At 38.7% G+C, this 13062-nt stretch overlaps 1 protein-coding gene across 1 annotated transcript in view; it reads left to right on the top strand.

The window, feature by feature from the left end:
- Window positions 1-13062, top strand: part of LOC6726213 (inactive dipeptidyl peptidase 10) — a 99742-nt gene that overhangs the window by 5228 nt on the left and 81452 nt on the right. Inside the window, exon 2 of the mRNA XM_039297623.2 lies at window positions 11808-11907. Within this exon, the coding sequence (XP_039153557.1) occupies window positions 11821-11907 (87 nt within the window). The 5' untranslated portion in view covers window positions 11808-11820. The remainder of the gene's footprint in view (window positions 1-11807; window positions 11908-13062) is intronic.

The raw sequence follows: 13062 nt of genomic DNA, 5'->3' as shown, positions 1-13062 counted from the left end.
ATATGTGAATATTTTCAAGGTTTGTTTTTTAACCATTTGTAGGCTAACTACTTTTCGTAGTTATTTCTTGCCGTGTAGCAAGAACCTCTGGGGCAGCATAGAATTGAGCCTGGCTTTTAAAGCTTTGCGCCCTTAAGCCCTTGTCAAATGTCATGTGTCCTGTGTCCTGTGTCCTGCTTCCTGCGTCCTGTGTCCCTTGTCCACAACGTAAGCTTATCGCCCGTTGGTGTCCCTAAATTGCAGCTGAACTTGTTCGCACTGGAAGCCAAAAGATAAAACGAAATTAAAATAACAATTGAACCTGCATTGGACGTCCGGTTGAAAGTGCTTACGGAAATGTTTAGCCAGATCAATTATCTTATCAAGTGCAGCTCAATTTGGAGTCAAGGTGCTTTGAAAGTGAACAGAATTGTTATAACAATAGTGTACATTTATGAAATCCATTAACAAGTAAAGATTTCAGTTTATTTTCTCTAACATTTTATATTCTGTTTTTCAGCCTGTTTTGATATGCATGTGTTTTAAAGTAACAAAATATTTGCGATTAATCCTAATTTGGTAAAATAATCAAAGGATTTTAGGTACCAAATACAGCCACAAGAATGCTTGTTAAAACCGGCAGATAAATTTGAAATATGACAAATAAGTTTCGTGTTGGTCGGTCTTGGGTGCATCCCGATCCAAATTGCTCCATATTGTTGGGATTCCGGGCACGTATGTCCATCATGCTGTCCAGGGGCGCCGGCAGAAGGGTGAGACCACGGATTTGTCAACAGGGGTATTGGTGATGGGGGGGGTGAAAAGTTAAACTCGGGCATTAAATTCAATGGACAGGCCACAGGCACCGACACAACGACAACAAACTTGTTTTCATCCCCCGCCCCCAGTCGGGCCACGCCCCCCGCGCCGCATGTGAGTGTGTGGGAAAAGTGATGCCAGTGGAAAATCAACAGCGAGCGGGGAAAAATAACAATTAGAAAATAGAATGGAAAATAAAACGGAGGCTAGGGATTTTCGCTTTTTATTGCATTTATTTTTTGATTTAAATTAAAAGGCTGGTGCTACGTAAATCTAACCCAAAACACTGGTAACAACTTGAGATATTAATGTAGCTATTTAAAACTTTTTTATTCCAATGCTTACGCAAATGCCTTAGAAGTTACGCATACGATATGTCCACATTGCGTATACGTAACGTGCTTTTTTTTAAATGCTTAAAGATTAGTAGTTACTAAATAAGATAAATCTGTTATTTAATAGTAAAATCTCAGAAGTGAGAAAAAAGGACAACTTCTCATTTCTGTTGTGAACAGAACGCAACAGGGAAACGATGTCATTGTAAAAAGAAGAGGACAACAGGAAAACAAAAGTATCCTTCAAGTGGCCATCATCAGAATTGTTTTCCTTTTTTTTGCTCCTTTCCTTGGTTGTTGGTATTGCCATTGCTGTCGTGGTTGTTGTTCTATTTGCAATGAATTAATTGACCAAGTTCTGCTTTGAAACTTCGCCTCGCTTTGGCCACAAATTGCAGTCATCAAAACTGGAAAAAGACGGTTTGGTTTTGGGGCAGGGGCATCGCAAAAAGGGGCGTGGATAATGGCCGAGAGGAGACAATTCAATTTATCAGCTTTAGGGCGATTTTGTAATGGCATTTTCCAAGTGAGATTGGTGGAGGGCTACAAATGGCTGCATTGGACTCATCGCTTAGATGAACTCCTCAATATTTTCCCCTGTTTTTTTGCTTTTTTGTATATATACCTTTTAATCCCACTTATATTCCGCCAAATTCCAGCTGAAACTAACGTTTTGCCCACATTCCTGGACAAAAAACGATTGCATCTCGGGTCTTTCGGCTTGCGAGCACTAAACAAAAATATCATGAATATTTATCCTTGGGCATAATTATCTACTACGCACCTCACACACACACACACACTAACAAACGCGCATAGAGCAGCCTAAAGAATAACAGAATTCCCAGGACATCATGGGTGGCGACAAAAAGGGGGCAGGGTCGAGCACTTACTTAGGGCCAAAAGTGCCCCATTGTTTTGGCCACGACATGTGGGTGGCGCGGGTGCTTTGGTGGATGCTGGTGTGTCTCAGCTTAAATTGCTTGGAATTTATGCATCCTGTCAGGAGGAAGAAAAGTTTAAGAGGGCGTAGTTTCCTGGGAAGGCCCACAAGTGGGCGACAGATTCTCCATTCTCCTGGGCTTATCCTAGGGCGTCATAAGTCGAGCTCATTAGAAAACCGTTAAGGAACCACAACGGAGGAGTCTTCTCTTAAGGTGCGAAAACTCTAAAAAAAAATAGGACAAAGCTGCCAAGTGGGCAAGAAGCCAGCAAAACGTACAGAATGCCTTTAGAATTTTCAATCTCCCATTTTTTGTTTATTTATGTCCTTACTAATTGCTCAGTGTGGTAAATGGAGAAAAAAACCCCAGGATGCGAAGAGGAAAGATAAGCAAACCGCAGAAAAAGGTGAGCATACAAAGCGGAAAATGCACAAGAAAATTCAATTGAGTCCTTCGCTAAAAAGACTGATTTCTCAAGGAATCGCAGCTAAAAAGTTCAAGAAGTCACACTTTTTTTTGACTCAGATAGTGTTGTTAAAATTTGAACATTTGATATTTACATCCGAGTTGAATTATAAGCTAGTATAAGCTGTTTTAAAACCATTGAACATGTTTTTCCATAAAGACGAAAGTGAACAACAAGCCAATGTTGAGTACCAAGTACTTTCTACTTTAACTGCATTATAGTACAAGTACTTTCCTTAGTAACAGCATTTTAGTTACACTATTATGTGGAATATTTTTTTCCATTCGGTCTCGTGTTGCCGCCTTTTATTCACTGTCGGCTATTTCCGTGTTATTTTAAGGACCTGAAATTGTTACATTCTGGGGTGCAGAGCGAGCACTCAACTTTCATGGCCCCGGGAATCGCAGGGCGTCCAAATGAGCGCTATTTTTATGGCCTAATGAACTTAAGCAGCTTAACCCCTCAAAATGTGCGAAAGGTCCTGCGCAAATGCATGGCACATGGCTTTGCTAATTGAGTGGCAGGACGCGCTGCCTCCTTTAATGCAGAATGTCCACTTTGGTCATAAATAAACGTTATTTAATTAATTGCCAACGGTAATCGCAATTTTGGCATTTCAATTTGTGCTCTGTATGATTCATGCATGCAATCAAAAGGTTATTAAATGGTTAATCTTCGATTTATTTCCCTAGATGTACATCATTTTATTCAAAAGTTAGCCATTTGAATTTCATCGAGAAATAATTGTATTAAATATCTTAGACTTCATATTTTAAATGCTGTTAAATGGCTAAATATATGTATTTTAGTTCCCTTTTTTATATATTTAACACAACATTTTTACAACATAAATGGGAAAACCTACGAGTATTTTTAAGCTAATTTTTGAGTACAGAATAATGGTTTATTGAAGCGATCATGAATCATGGCAGCTTTAAGTCAGTTTTCTGCTTTTGCATGGCTGTACGCTTTTTTTCTCAGTGCCCCTGGTGTTCATCATACCCTCGTGACACCCTAGACTTCGCCGTTCTTTGTCTTTTCGCCGTGACAACTGTCAAACGTTTGATTTGTTATGCAACGCGTGGCGAATGAAAATGTTTTGACATTTATCAAAGGTAAGCAGCGCAAATTTGCCGCTCGCTTGCAGGTGCAAAATGCTTAGCAAATGAGTTTCAGTTGAGCTCCGGATGATTGATTATTCCATATGGGCGATGGATGGATGATGCTCCCCACTTGACTCGAACCGAACACCTTCAATTTATATTGGCATTTCGTTTATTTTCGCCGAATGCCGAAACGTTGAAATTTTAATGAGCTTTTGATGCAAAATACGAGTTAAGCTGCTTGTCGCATTATTTATGTTAAATATGCTGAATATTTAATTGACGCACAAAGACGAGATGGCCACTCAAAATAAATGAAATCCGGTTCAGATGCCATAGCATCTGATGGACCATATATATCCCAAATACCATATAGCATATCCCATATCCCGGTATGTTTACCAAAGCTATTGGCTTAACCGGCTGAGCTTAATTGGTTTGCCTTGCCAACGAGCTGGGCGGTATTTTCCGATTAATTGATGGGTGGGAAAAGTGTGTGGACGAGACGAAAGTCAAGTCGGCATTTAAATTGCCATTAAACGCAATCGAATGATGTCAAGTTATTGTGATATTTACCAGCTAAGTGCGTGTCTTGATTTACCAAATAATTGTTTTTAATTTAAAAATGCACTATACAAAATAAAAACATTGCCAAATGTTGATTTTTAAAAATAATTTATGTTTTAAACAAAACAGTTCATATTTAAAGATGCCAGTAAATATTTGCAAGCAAAAAAGTCAAGCTGCCTTTTATCTGCTGATTCAGAGAGTCCAAATAAATAAATATATATTTAAAACAATTAACTTTTGTTGAATTCATATCAAAAATTCTGCACAATAAAGGCAAAGAAAAAAAAAACAAACCCGATTATTATCCTTGATTTTCGATGAAATATTTGTGTTTATATGTGAATTTATAGCAATGCCATTTCAGTGTTAATTATTCAACAGGTGATTTGAATGTTGGTCCTCGTGCCATATCATCATTTTAAATTCGCAACCAAAACGGATTGCAAGAATCTGCGTTTCCATTTGTTTAAAATGCCTTTATCCTCGACGCTTTTCCCCTCGTCCTAGTTGAAATGCATTGAAAACTTTTGTTCATTGTTCATTGTTGATTGGCTTGTTTTTGTGTTTTTGTGTCAGTTTTATTAAATGGTCTGTGTGTTCGTGGTGTTTCTGCTGGTTTCATGCTGTTCCATTGTGTTGTGGTGCCCAGAATTGGATGTTTTCGCTGGGCATTTGCATAATTGAGTAGCCAAAAACTATAAATTCCGCCGACAGTCAAATCGATTATATGGTTTGCTCTTTGTTCGTTCCCAAACTCCTATACTCGTAGCATTTATGTATAAGTTTTGCATATATTTTGTGATGGCGGGCGAAAACTTTTAAATTGCAGCAGACGGCAATGCAAATTCTAAGCGCGAAATCCGAATTCAAATCTAAAATGCAGAGCCCTGAAGGGAAAACTTTTAGCTGAAATGTTGTATTTTCCAAGAATTATTCGGCTTGCCAAAGGAATTTTTATTAAATATAAAGGATTGTCAGTTGTCCTCTAATATAACATTGTAATATATTATTAATGGAAAAAATATTATACAATAATATTATTTGCATTCAAAGCAAATTGAAGTCAGTGCATTATTTGATGTTTTTTTTCTTTAAGATCCATTTCCTTGTAAAACTCCCTTTGCAATCGGAGTTCCAAGAAAAGATGGGATTGGAAATTGGGTGGGGAAAGTGGGGAAGGTCGGAAAGGGAATGAATTTCAGTGGGTTGATGGGTGAAAGTGCAGAGGAAGTGCAGAAAATTGGGCGCCATTGTTGACATTGTTTCGATGGCCTCCAAACACGCCATGGAGCATTTTTATTTTTGCTCTGTTTTCGAGATTTGCCATTCGAGTTTGTTGCCATTTTTGATTTTCGACCAGCAGCCGCACAGAATCCAAATTGTGAGCTCTATTTGCATATTTCCCCAGCCAGGAATTGCACCAAATATGCATGCCAAAAAGGGTTCAAGGGGGGCTTTTTCAAGGGGGGGGGTTTAGAAAGTGCGCAAAGTGCAACAGTTGCAGAGAGTTGCTGCAACGTCGGCCAAATGGAATCGAGTTGAGTGCCTGCGTCGCCTGAAATGTGATGCCACGAATGCACCGAGAAAAAATGCACACTAACATGAATGCACACTTTAATGTAAAAAAATTGAATAAAATCAACACTTGGTTGTAATTGAAGAATAATTGAACCAACAACTTATTTTTAAATATTTCCTAACTGAATACATACATTGGATATTATTTAATGTCACAAAATTACCACCAATTTTCCAGTGCATTTTTGGCTTATTTAAGTGGCTGGAATATACTTCATCTGAAGTACAGATGAAGTTTGCATATCGCGAGGGCGACAAGTTGTGGACCCGAAAAATGAGCAAACTGCCGCCAGACATGAGACATCCGAGTTGACACAGGCAATGGAAATTAACTTACTTATGTGGGTAGGAAGATCGGGGCACAGAGCACATATTACTACCTGTGCTGCTGGATAGTATATTATGTCATGACCCTGACTTTTGCCGGATGCTTGGCAATTCCATTATGGAGGGGGGGAAAAACTTTTATTTCTCTTGCTGCCCTTTTCGCCATTTTTTCCGCATTTTCCCCCGAATGTCAAGCAATTTCATGAGCCACGAGTTTCGCATCCTTTTGAACTACAAACGAGCAGCGGCCAAAAAGTTTCTTCCATCAGACACAAAAAAGGTTTGAATAACGAAATTATTGGCTGCACCTGATGATGATGGCAAAGTTTTGGCCATAAAGTCGCCCACTGAGATACGACCGGCTGATTAACACTTTTCAAATTACCAACGGTCAGCCAAGCAAAAGAACTGAAGAGGCCGAAACGAATCCCCCAGTTACCAGTTAGAGGCTAACCCACAAAAAAATGTAAACAAATCTCATACAAAAGCGGGCCGAGAATTACTTGGAGCGAACTTCATTAAGACAACAAAAATGAAACATTCTCATGGGTCGAAAGGTTGAGATATGGCCATTTTATCACTGCAAATTTACGGTTGGTAACGAAGATTAGGTACTGCGTAAAATTAATTCAATGTGAAGTAGCTGTTTATATGTTTCATTTGTCGTTTTAAAAAATCTTATGAATCTATATTGAATATATTGAATAATATTTGAAACCACACTGCTTTTGTTTAAATGAAATTTAATTATTTTGCTTACATATATTTCATTTAACTATTCTTCTTATAAAGACATAAATGCAAGACATCTGCTGAAATTCTCTCACATTCCAAACTTCTTCACTTTCAATGGTTGAATCTTGGGAATGGGCTTTTCTCAAAAATTTCACCAAACATTTTTTTCCACGTCGGTCACACTGAAAAGTATGCTACATTTTGGGCCACACTCAAAGGCATTAATACAGTTTATATGCGATAGTGGCGCGTTTTAAGTGTTGCAGTGTTCTCCATTATTTCTCGTGTTCACTTTTTTGTATATTATTTACGATTATTTTTATGTACTTGTTACCTCCTGGCATTTCGCTTTGCGGAATAGCGTTGCGTGTGTGCGTGTGACTGGTTGTGGGGAAAATGGAAAAAGGGAAAACAGAAAGGACTTCCTGCCTGTTGTCTCTTGGCTGCGATGCTGCCGCTATTTCAATTAATTTTTGTTTCGCACATTGTTGATGATGTTTGCCGACTTCGTGCGCCAGCAGCGCCAGCAGGAAAATTGAAAAGAAAACTCCCCCCAGCGAAGGGGGCAGGCTGGTGGGCACGGTCAGGGCTGAAAAGCGGTGGGAAAATATCAATGGGGGTAAATAAAGCACCTGAGAATGCGAAAAGGATTGAATGCATTACTGCCGGGCTAGAAAGTATGGCAATCAAATAGCAATAAGCTGAGAAAAACTAAAAAAAGTAAAAAGTATTATTCGAATTTTTAAATTTTTCATTTGGTAGATATAATATATAATAAGTTTAAGTCTTTAATGCCGCACGTAACTAACAATTTCCAGAACTCAATCAATAACAATTATCTGCGACTGCCTTAATCTAGTTTGTGGAATCTGATTAACTTATTTATTCAGCACTTTAGAGAATCCTTCGTCCTTCGTCCTGCTTCTCTCCTCTGCTCCGGGAACTCGCTGTCCTGGAACTTCTCTTGCTTCTTGGAATCTCCTCTGTTTGCTGGCTCATTGTTTAATAGTTTCACGCCACCTCATGGCATTTGCTTCATTTGTCAATCATTTGGTGGCAATCATCCTCGCGAACATGGAGTTGAATGCACTACACTGCGCGCAATTTCGTACCATGAAAAATGCAGTTGGCAAAAAATACATTTTTCCTGCCACTTAATTTGTCTACTGTTTTTGGTGGCTTTGGCTTTCTCTCAACTCGCATTTATTTCATGATGAAAGTACACACACATTTACTTTGTGTGCTTGAGATATTTTGGATGAACACTGCCAGCTAAATTTAAAATTAAAAAAAAAAACATATATATAAATTTAGTTCTGTAGTACTCAGTAGATGGCCAGGAATGAGTTAAGATAATACATTTATATAGTGATCTAATTCCTCATAAATATTAGCTCAAATCTAAATTTGATCATAAAAGCGACAATTGTAACAGCGCCTTTCTATAGATGCGATAAAAAATATTACAAAATATTCGAAAGACAAATATATAAATACTTTTAAACACTTATTTCTCCGAGTACCCCGCAGCTTTTGTTGTGGCCAGAAGAAAATCGGATTGTCTTGGCAGCTCGAGCCAAGGGTCTGTAATTTAGCCCCATCCTTTTTGCTGGCTGAGCAGCTTGGCAGACTTGCTGCTTTGTGCTTGCTACTTGGTTGTAGCTACTTGGTGCTTGGTAGTTGCTGGCAGTACTTGCAACACCGCCCACAAAACCCCGCTGCCGCGCTACTTCCCCTTGGCCACTTAAGCATGCTAAGATTTCCGTTGCGCTGGCGTTTGTTTTATTGCACGAAGCAAACGGAAAGCACGAAGGCAGCAGAGCAGACAGCAAAAGCAAAAGCAATAGCAACAAATAAATATAAATAATGAAATACAAAGTCATTTTGCGCCACAATGACAATGGCAACTCCCAGCGACTATATTCCACACTCCAATCTAGGATGCCACGCCCCCATAGCTCCCTCAACCCCCAGGTGGGTATGACAGCAGTCATATGCTTATGCCACCAGGGGACCCCCCATTTTCCATTCACCATCTACAATCTAGCATCCATATCGGTTGCTGTTTATGTTGCTGTGTATCTTTCTATCTCAGCGTGTGCGAATGAGATATCTGAGCCTGTTTATTATCCGGACAATGATTACATAGGCACAATAGACACACCACAAACACTGAGAAGCCCAACCAAGCTGCACATTATTTGTAATTCGTTACAATAATTAAATTATTTCTGCAAAAATGTGAAAAATTCTGGATCATAAAGAGTTAAAAGAGAGAAAAATTGCTGGTTGCTTATGTTTATGGTTAAAGAACTTGCACGTAATTGTATAATGAATCGAATTGAAAAATGATATACTAAAATGTTACTAAAAACGAATAGTTTTTAAGCAAATTTAAAGGCAATGCCTAGAAATTGTGAGCCAGAGACGGCGATCGAATTAGGCGTGAATGGGCGAACTGCGTGAGTGAATGCTGATTGTGTGCCCAAAATTCACGATTCCACTCACAGATATTCGCCATTCGGCAGGGGAATGGTGTCATGAAGACACTAGCCAGATGGAAATACCGGATAGAGATAGAGCCGTACGCATTCCGGACACGCACAGCCATACCGATGCAAATGCTGCGAGTAATGGACAGTGGGTGGGAACTATTTATGGTTTTGGCATGCGGCGAAGTAGCATTCACAATTGGGCCTACGATTGTTGAGGCCATTTGACAGCCGTTGAAGGAAAGCGAAAGCAAGCCATCATCCAAAACTGAAACAGAAACCGAAATCAAAGCAGTAACAACCATCTTAACAATTCCCAGAGGCAATGTTCGGGTTTTTGCTTTTTGTTTATGTTGCTCGGAAAACCACCTTTAAAGAGGATCTCGCTGAAATCTTTTCAGAATTCTCTCACCGTGTTGGAAAATCCATCCGCAATCACTTATGCAAACGCATTCGTTCAGGCCCGAAAAAATGGCGTTCGGAAACTCAGCGGCCGCGGTCTCTCAAATATGCAACGAATTTTCCTGCTGTTTGACAGCGGCAACAATTGCAACTTGATTGGCCCAAAGGGCCGTGAAAATGCGGCCAAAAGGAAAAACACTGTGATACTGGGAAAACAATGTTGGCAAATGGGAAACGGCAAACGTTCCATGCATATGCAAGTTCCTGTGTTAATTGTGTTGTCGTGTCTCTGTTATTCAGCGAGAGTGCGGCCACACTTCATTTGTGTGGCCCTCGCCCGTGTGGAAAGTGCAGCCACATTAATTCAACGTGATGAAACATGTCGCATTCATATTGCCTGTTTTCTTGTGGTTTGCCCGCAAATTAAATTACATCGTAAATCAAATGACTTTTCGACTTTAAAACTGAGTTGCAAGTATTTATAGTATTTATATATATAGCTTCTTTGTAAGTTATTGTAATAGCATTACTTATGCGAGAAATACTTTTCCAAAAAATGCTAGTTGAAGTTGTTTTGCCATAATTGAGCGTAACAATTTGAAAGCAGTGGCAATTGGGAACCCCATTTTCGTAGCTTAGGTTGAATGCATAAATGAATGAATGAATTTACCAGCTACTTGCCACAAGAAAGTGCAGCATGCTCACCGAATGCTATTTTGCCTTAAATATTTCTGAGTTTTCCCCTATTGTGACTGGCATAGTCGGAGTTTTTCCCAGCTCTCTGAATTTTCCGAGGGACCTGGCTTTTCCCGCCATCCTACCGTTTGCCATGGTGCGTTGCCCCGGGCGGTTGGGCAACTAAATTGAGCTGGATGCACAACTGCTGGCTTGTCATTTGGGTGGATGTGGATGTGGATGAAGGCAAAGCTGCGCTGGAGCAGAAGGATCCCTGGAATCCGGGAATTCACGTTCAAGTTTCGCCGCCATCGAGCTACTGCATAAATAAAGAGGCGTAAATTAAATTTGAAATTTTGTTGCCACAAATGCGGCGAAGGTGGATGAGTGTAGCTCGAATGGATTTGCCATGTCTGCACTTGTTGGCTGCCGTTAATCGGCAATGCGGTTTCTCGATTTGGCCAAAAAATAAAAAAAAATACAAGAACACAAAAAACGAGTAACCGAAAACAGGAAATAAATAAACCCCAGAGTGGATAAAACACGTTGTCAATGACAGCAGCGAAAAATCCGCGTTAGGTTGATGGGTTTCATCCTTTCAGCCGCAACTTTCAGCATTCAAGAGGACATTTATTAGATGGCAAATGCAGAACAGACTTTCATTTCATAAACTGGTGCCATATTCTCCATTAATTTTTGGAACGTGTTATTTGTATGTAAGGTGTTTAGATCTAAATATTATTCCTAATCAAATATTTGTAATAAAATATTGCAAAATATATTCAACTCATTGATTATGTACATATTTATCTAAAATATTAATTAAAAATTAAGGATACAAAAAAGTACATAAATATAAAACCTTATTTTTAATCTAAACTGCTAAGAATTATTTTGCTCTATAGCATGTATAGTTGTTAGTACTAAAAACTATATTAATTCAAATTTTTTTTAAATTTACTAATAATTACAAACAAAATTTCTTAAGCCAGTTTTGTTTTGGTTCCAGTAATTTGCCACTTTCTCAACATTTCTTCTTTATTGGACGTGTGCATTTTTGGGGACTTGAACGCATAAAGAAAATTTCTTGAGCGGTAATATTTTGATTTTATGACTGACATTTTTTGGCCATTTCACTTTTTTTTGGCCTTTCTGCTCGCACTTTGTTTTTTCGGCGTCTTTATCGGGAACACGCATCATTGACTTGAAGAAGGCTTTTCCACGCACACACACACAGAACACATCCAATCTCGTAAAGTTTATGATGGCTGTTTTTTGGTGTTTTCCGTTTTTTGTCGGTGGAGTTGGGTGTTCCCGGGAATATTTCACTTATGAGCGAATGACAGACGTGCCATAACTTCTCATCCATCGTGTCGTTTCAGATACGTTCCCAAGATGCAGACGAATGTGCAAATCGACTCGAAGAATCTGCGCAGCACCGATGACAATTTCCGTTCCCGTGGCCATCACATCACCATAGAGGTGAGTGTCCACTTAACACATGTCCTTTGTTGCGAGCGGGCAGTGGATATCCTGGCTGGCGATGGATACCAGTATACATAGGCATCCCGCCCGGAGCCGCAGCAGCCAAAACAGTGAAACATCGAAACATGCTCGCATTTCAAGCATATTAATTACAGTTGAAAGTTTGGTCCTCCGCCTCCATTCCCATCTGCTGCTGGGTGGCCATCAAATTGAATTGGTCCGTTGCTTTGGGTGATTTCTTGATGGCCAGACAAGGTTGAAACTTAATTAATTATGGTAGATGGAACACCAGGATCATATGTGGGCGGCAGGCTCATGATTTGATTTGTTTGTCCATACGACGATGGCCATTAATTCAATTTACCATATTTTCTAAACACGCCTAGGCCGAAAGTTTGACATTTATTTAGATTACGCTACGTCAAAAGCGGTCTCATGAATATGTTGTCTGACAAATGGAATAATAAAGGAATAATAAAGGTTAACAAATTGTCTGGGATATATGCACACATCTGTTATTTTAAATTAATTTGATATTCTTCACGGTGGCCAGCTTCGAAAACAAACATTTACAATTTTTTTAATAATAGTTTTATATTTATATAAATTATTTTGTAGGGCTTATTTAAATAATTGTTGGTTATAAACTAACAAACAATTGACTAATTTGTTATTTTCGTTAAATATAAAATGTATTGATTATATTTTGGGGGATATTAAAATTGATCTGGAATATTTGTAACATATAATATATGTTAAATATTATTTAAAACCTTTTTCAAATGAAAAACAGGAGGAACGTTTTTTTTTAATAAAAAATCGTATATATGGACTGGCTAGAGATTGCATGTTTATTATGCTGATTTCAAAAATATTCCATCTGAAAAATCTTTTCCAAATTATGACTATTTTCATTCCGGGCATATGTTGACTGGGTAAATGAGTCAAAGCTTTTCAGAAGGACCGTCTGCAAAAGCTTGGCTGCAATGAGTTACCAATCAAAATGGAACTGTAACAGCTCTTAATGTTAATGTAAAATACACTGATTTTTAATACAGCTGCGGTTCAAAACCTAAATCCTTACAGAATTCAGTTATGTTTAGCCACGTACTCTGCATACTTTTCCCTAAAATTTGTTTTAACTTTGGGGCA

This window comes from Drosophila simulans, chromosome X, assembly GCF_016746395.2.
Source record: "Drosophila simulans strain w501 chromosome X, Prin_Dsim_3.1, whole genome shotgun sequence".
NCBI classification, from domain to species: domain Eukaryota; kingdom Metazoa; phylum Arthropoda; class Insecta; order Diptera; family Drosophilidae; genus Drosophila; species Drosophila simulans.
Note: the sequence above shows the minus strand (reverse complement) of the source record. Positions and strands in the feature narration are given on the sequence as shown.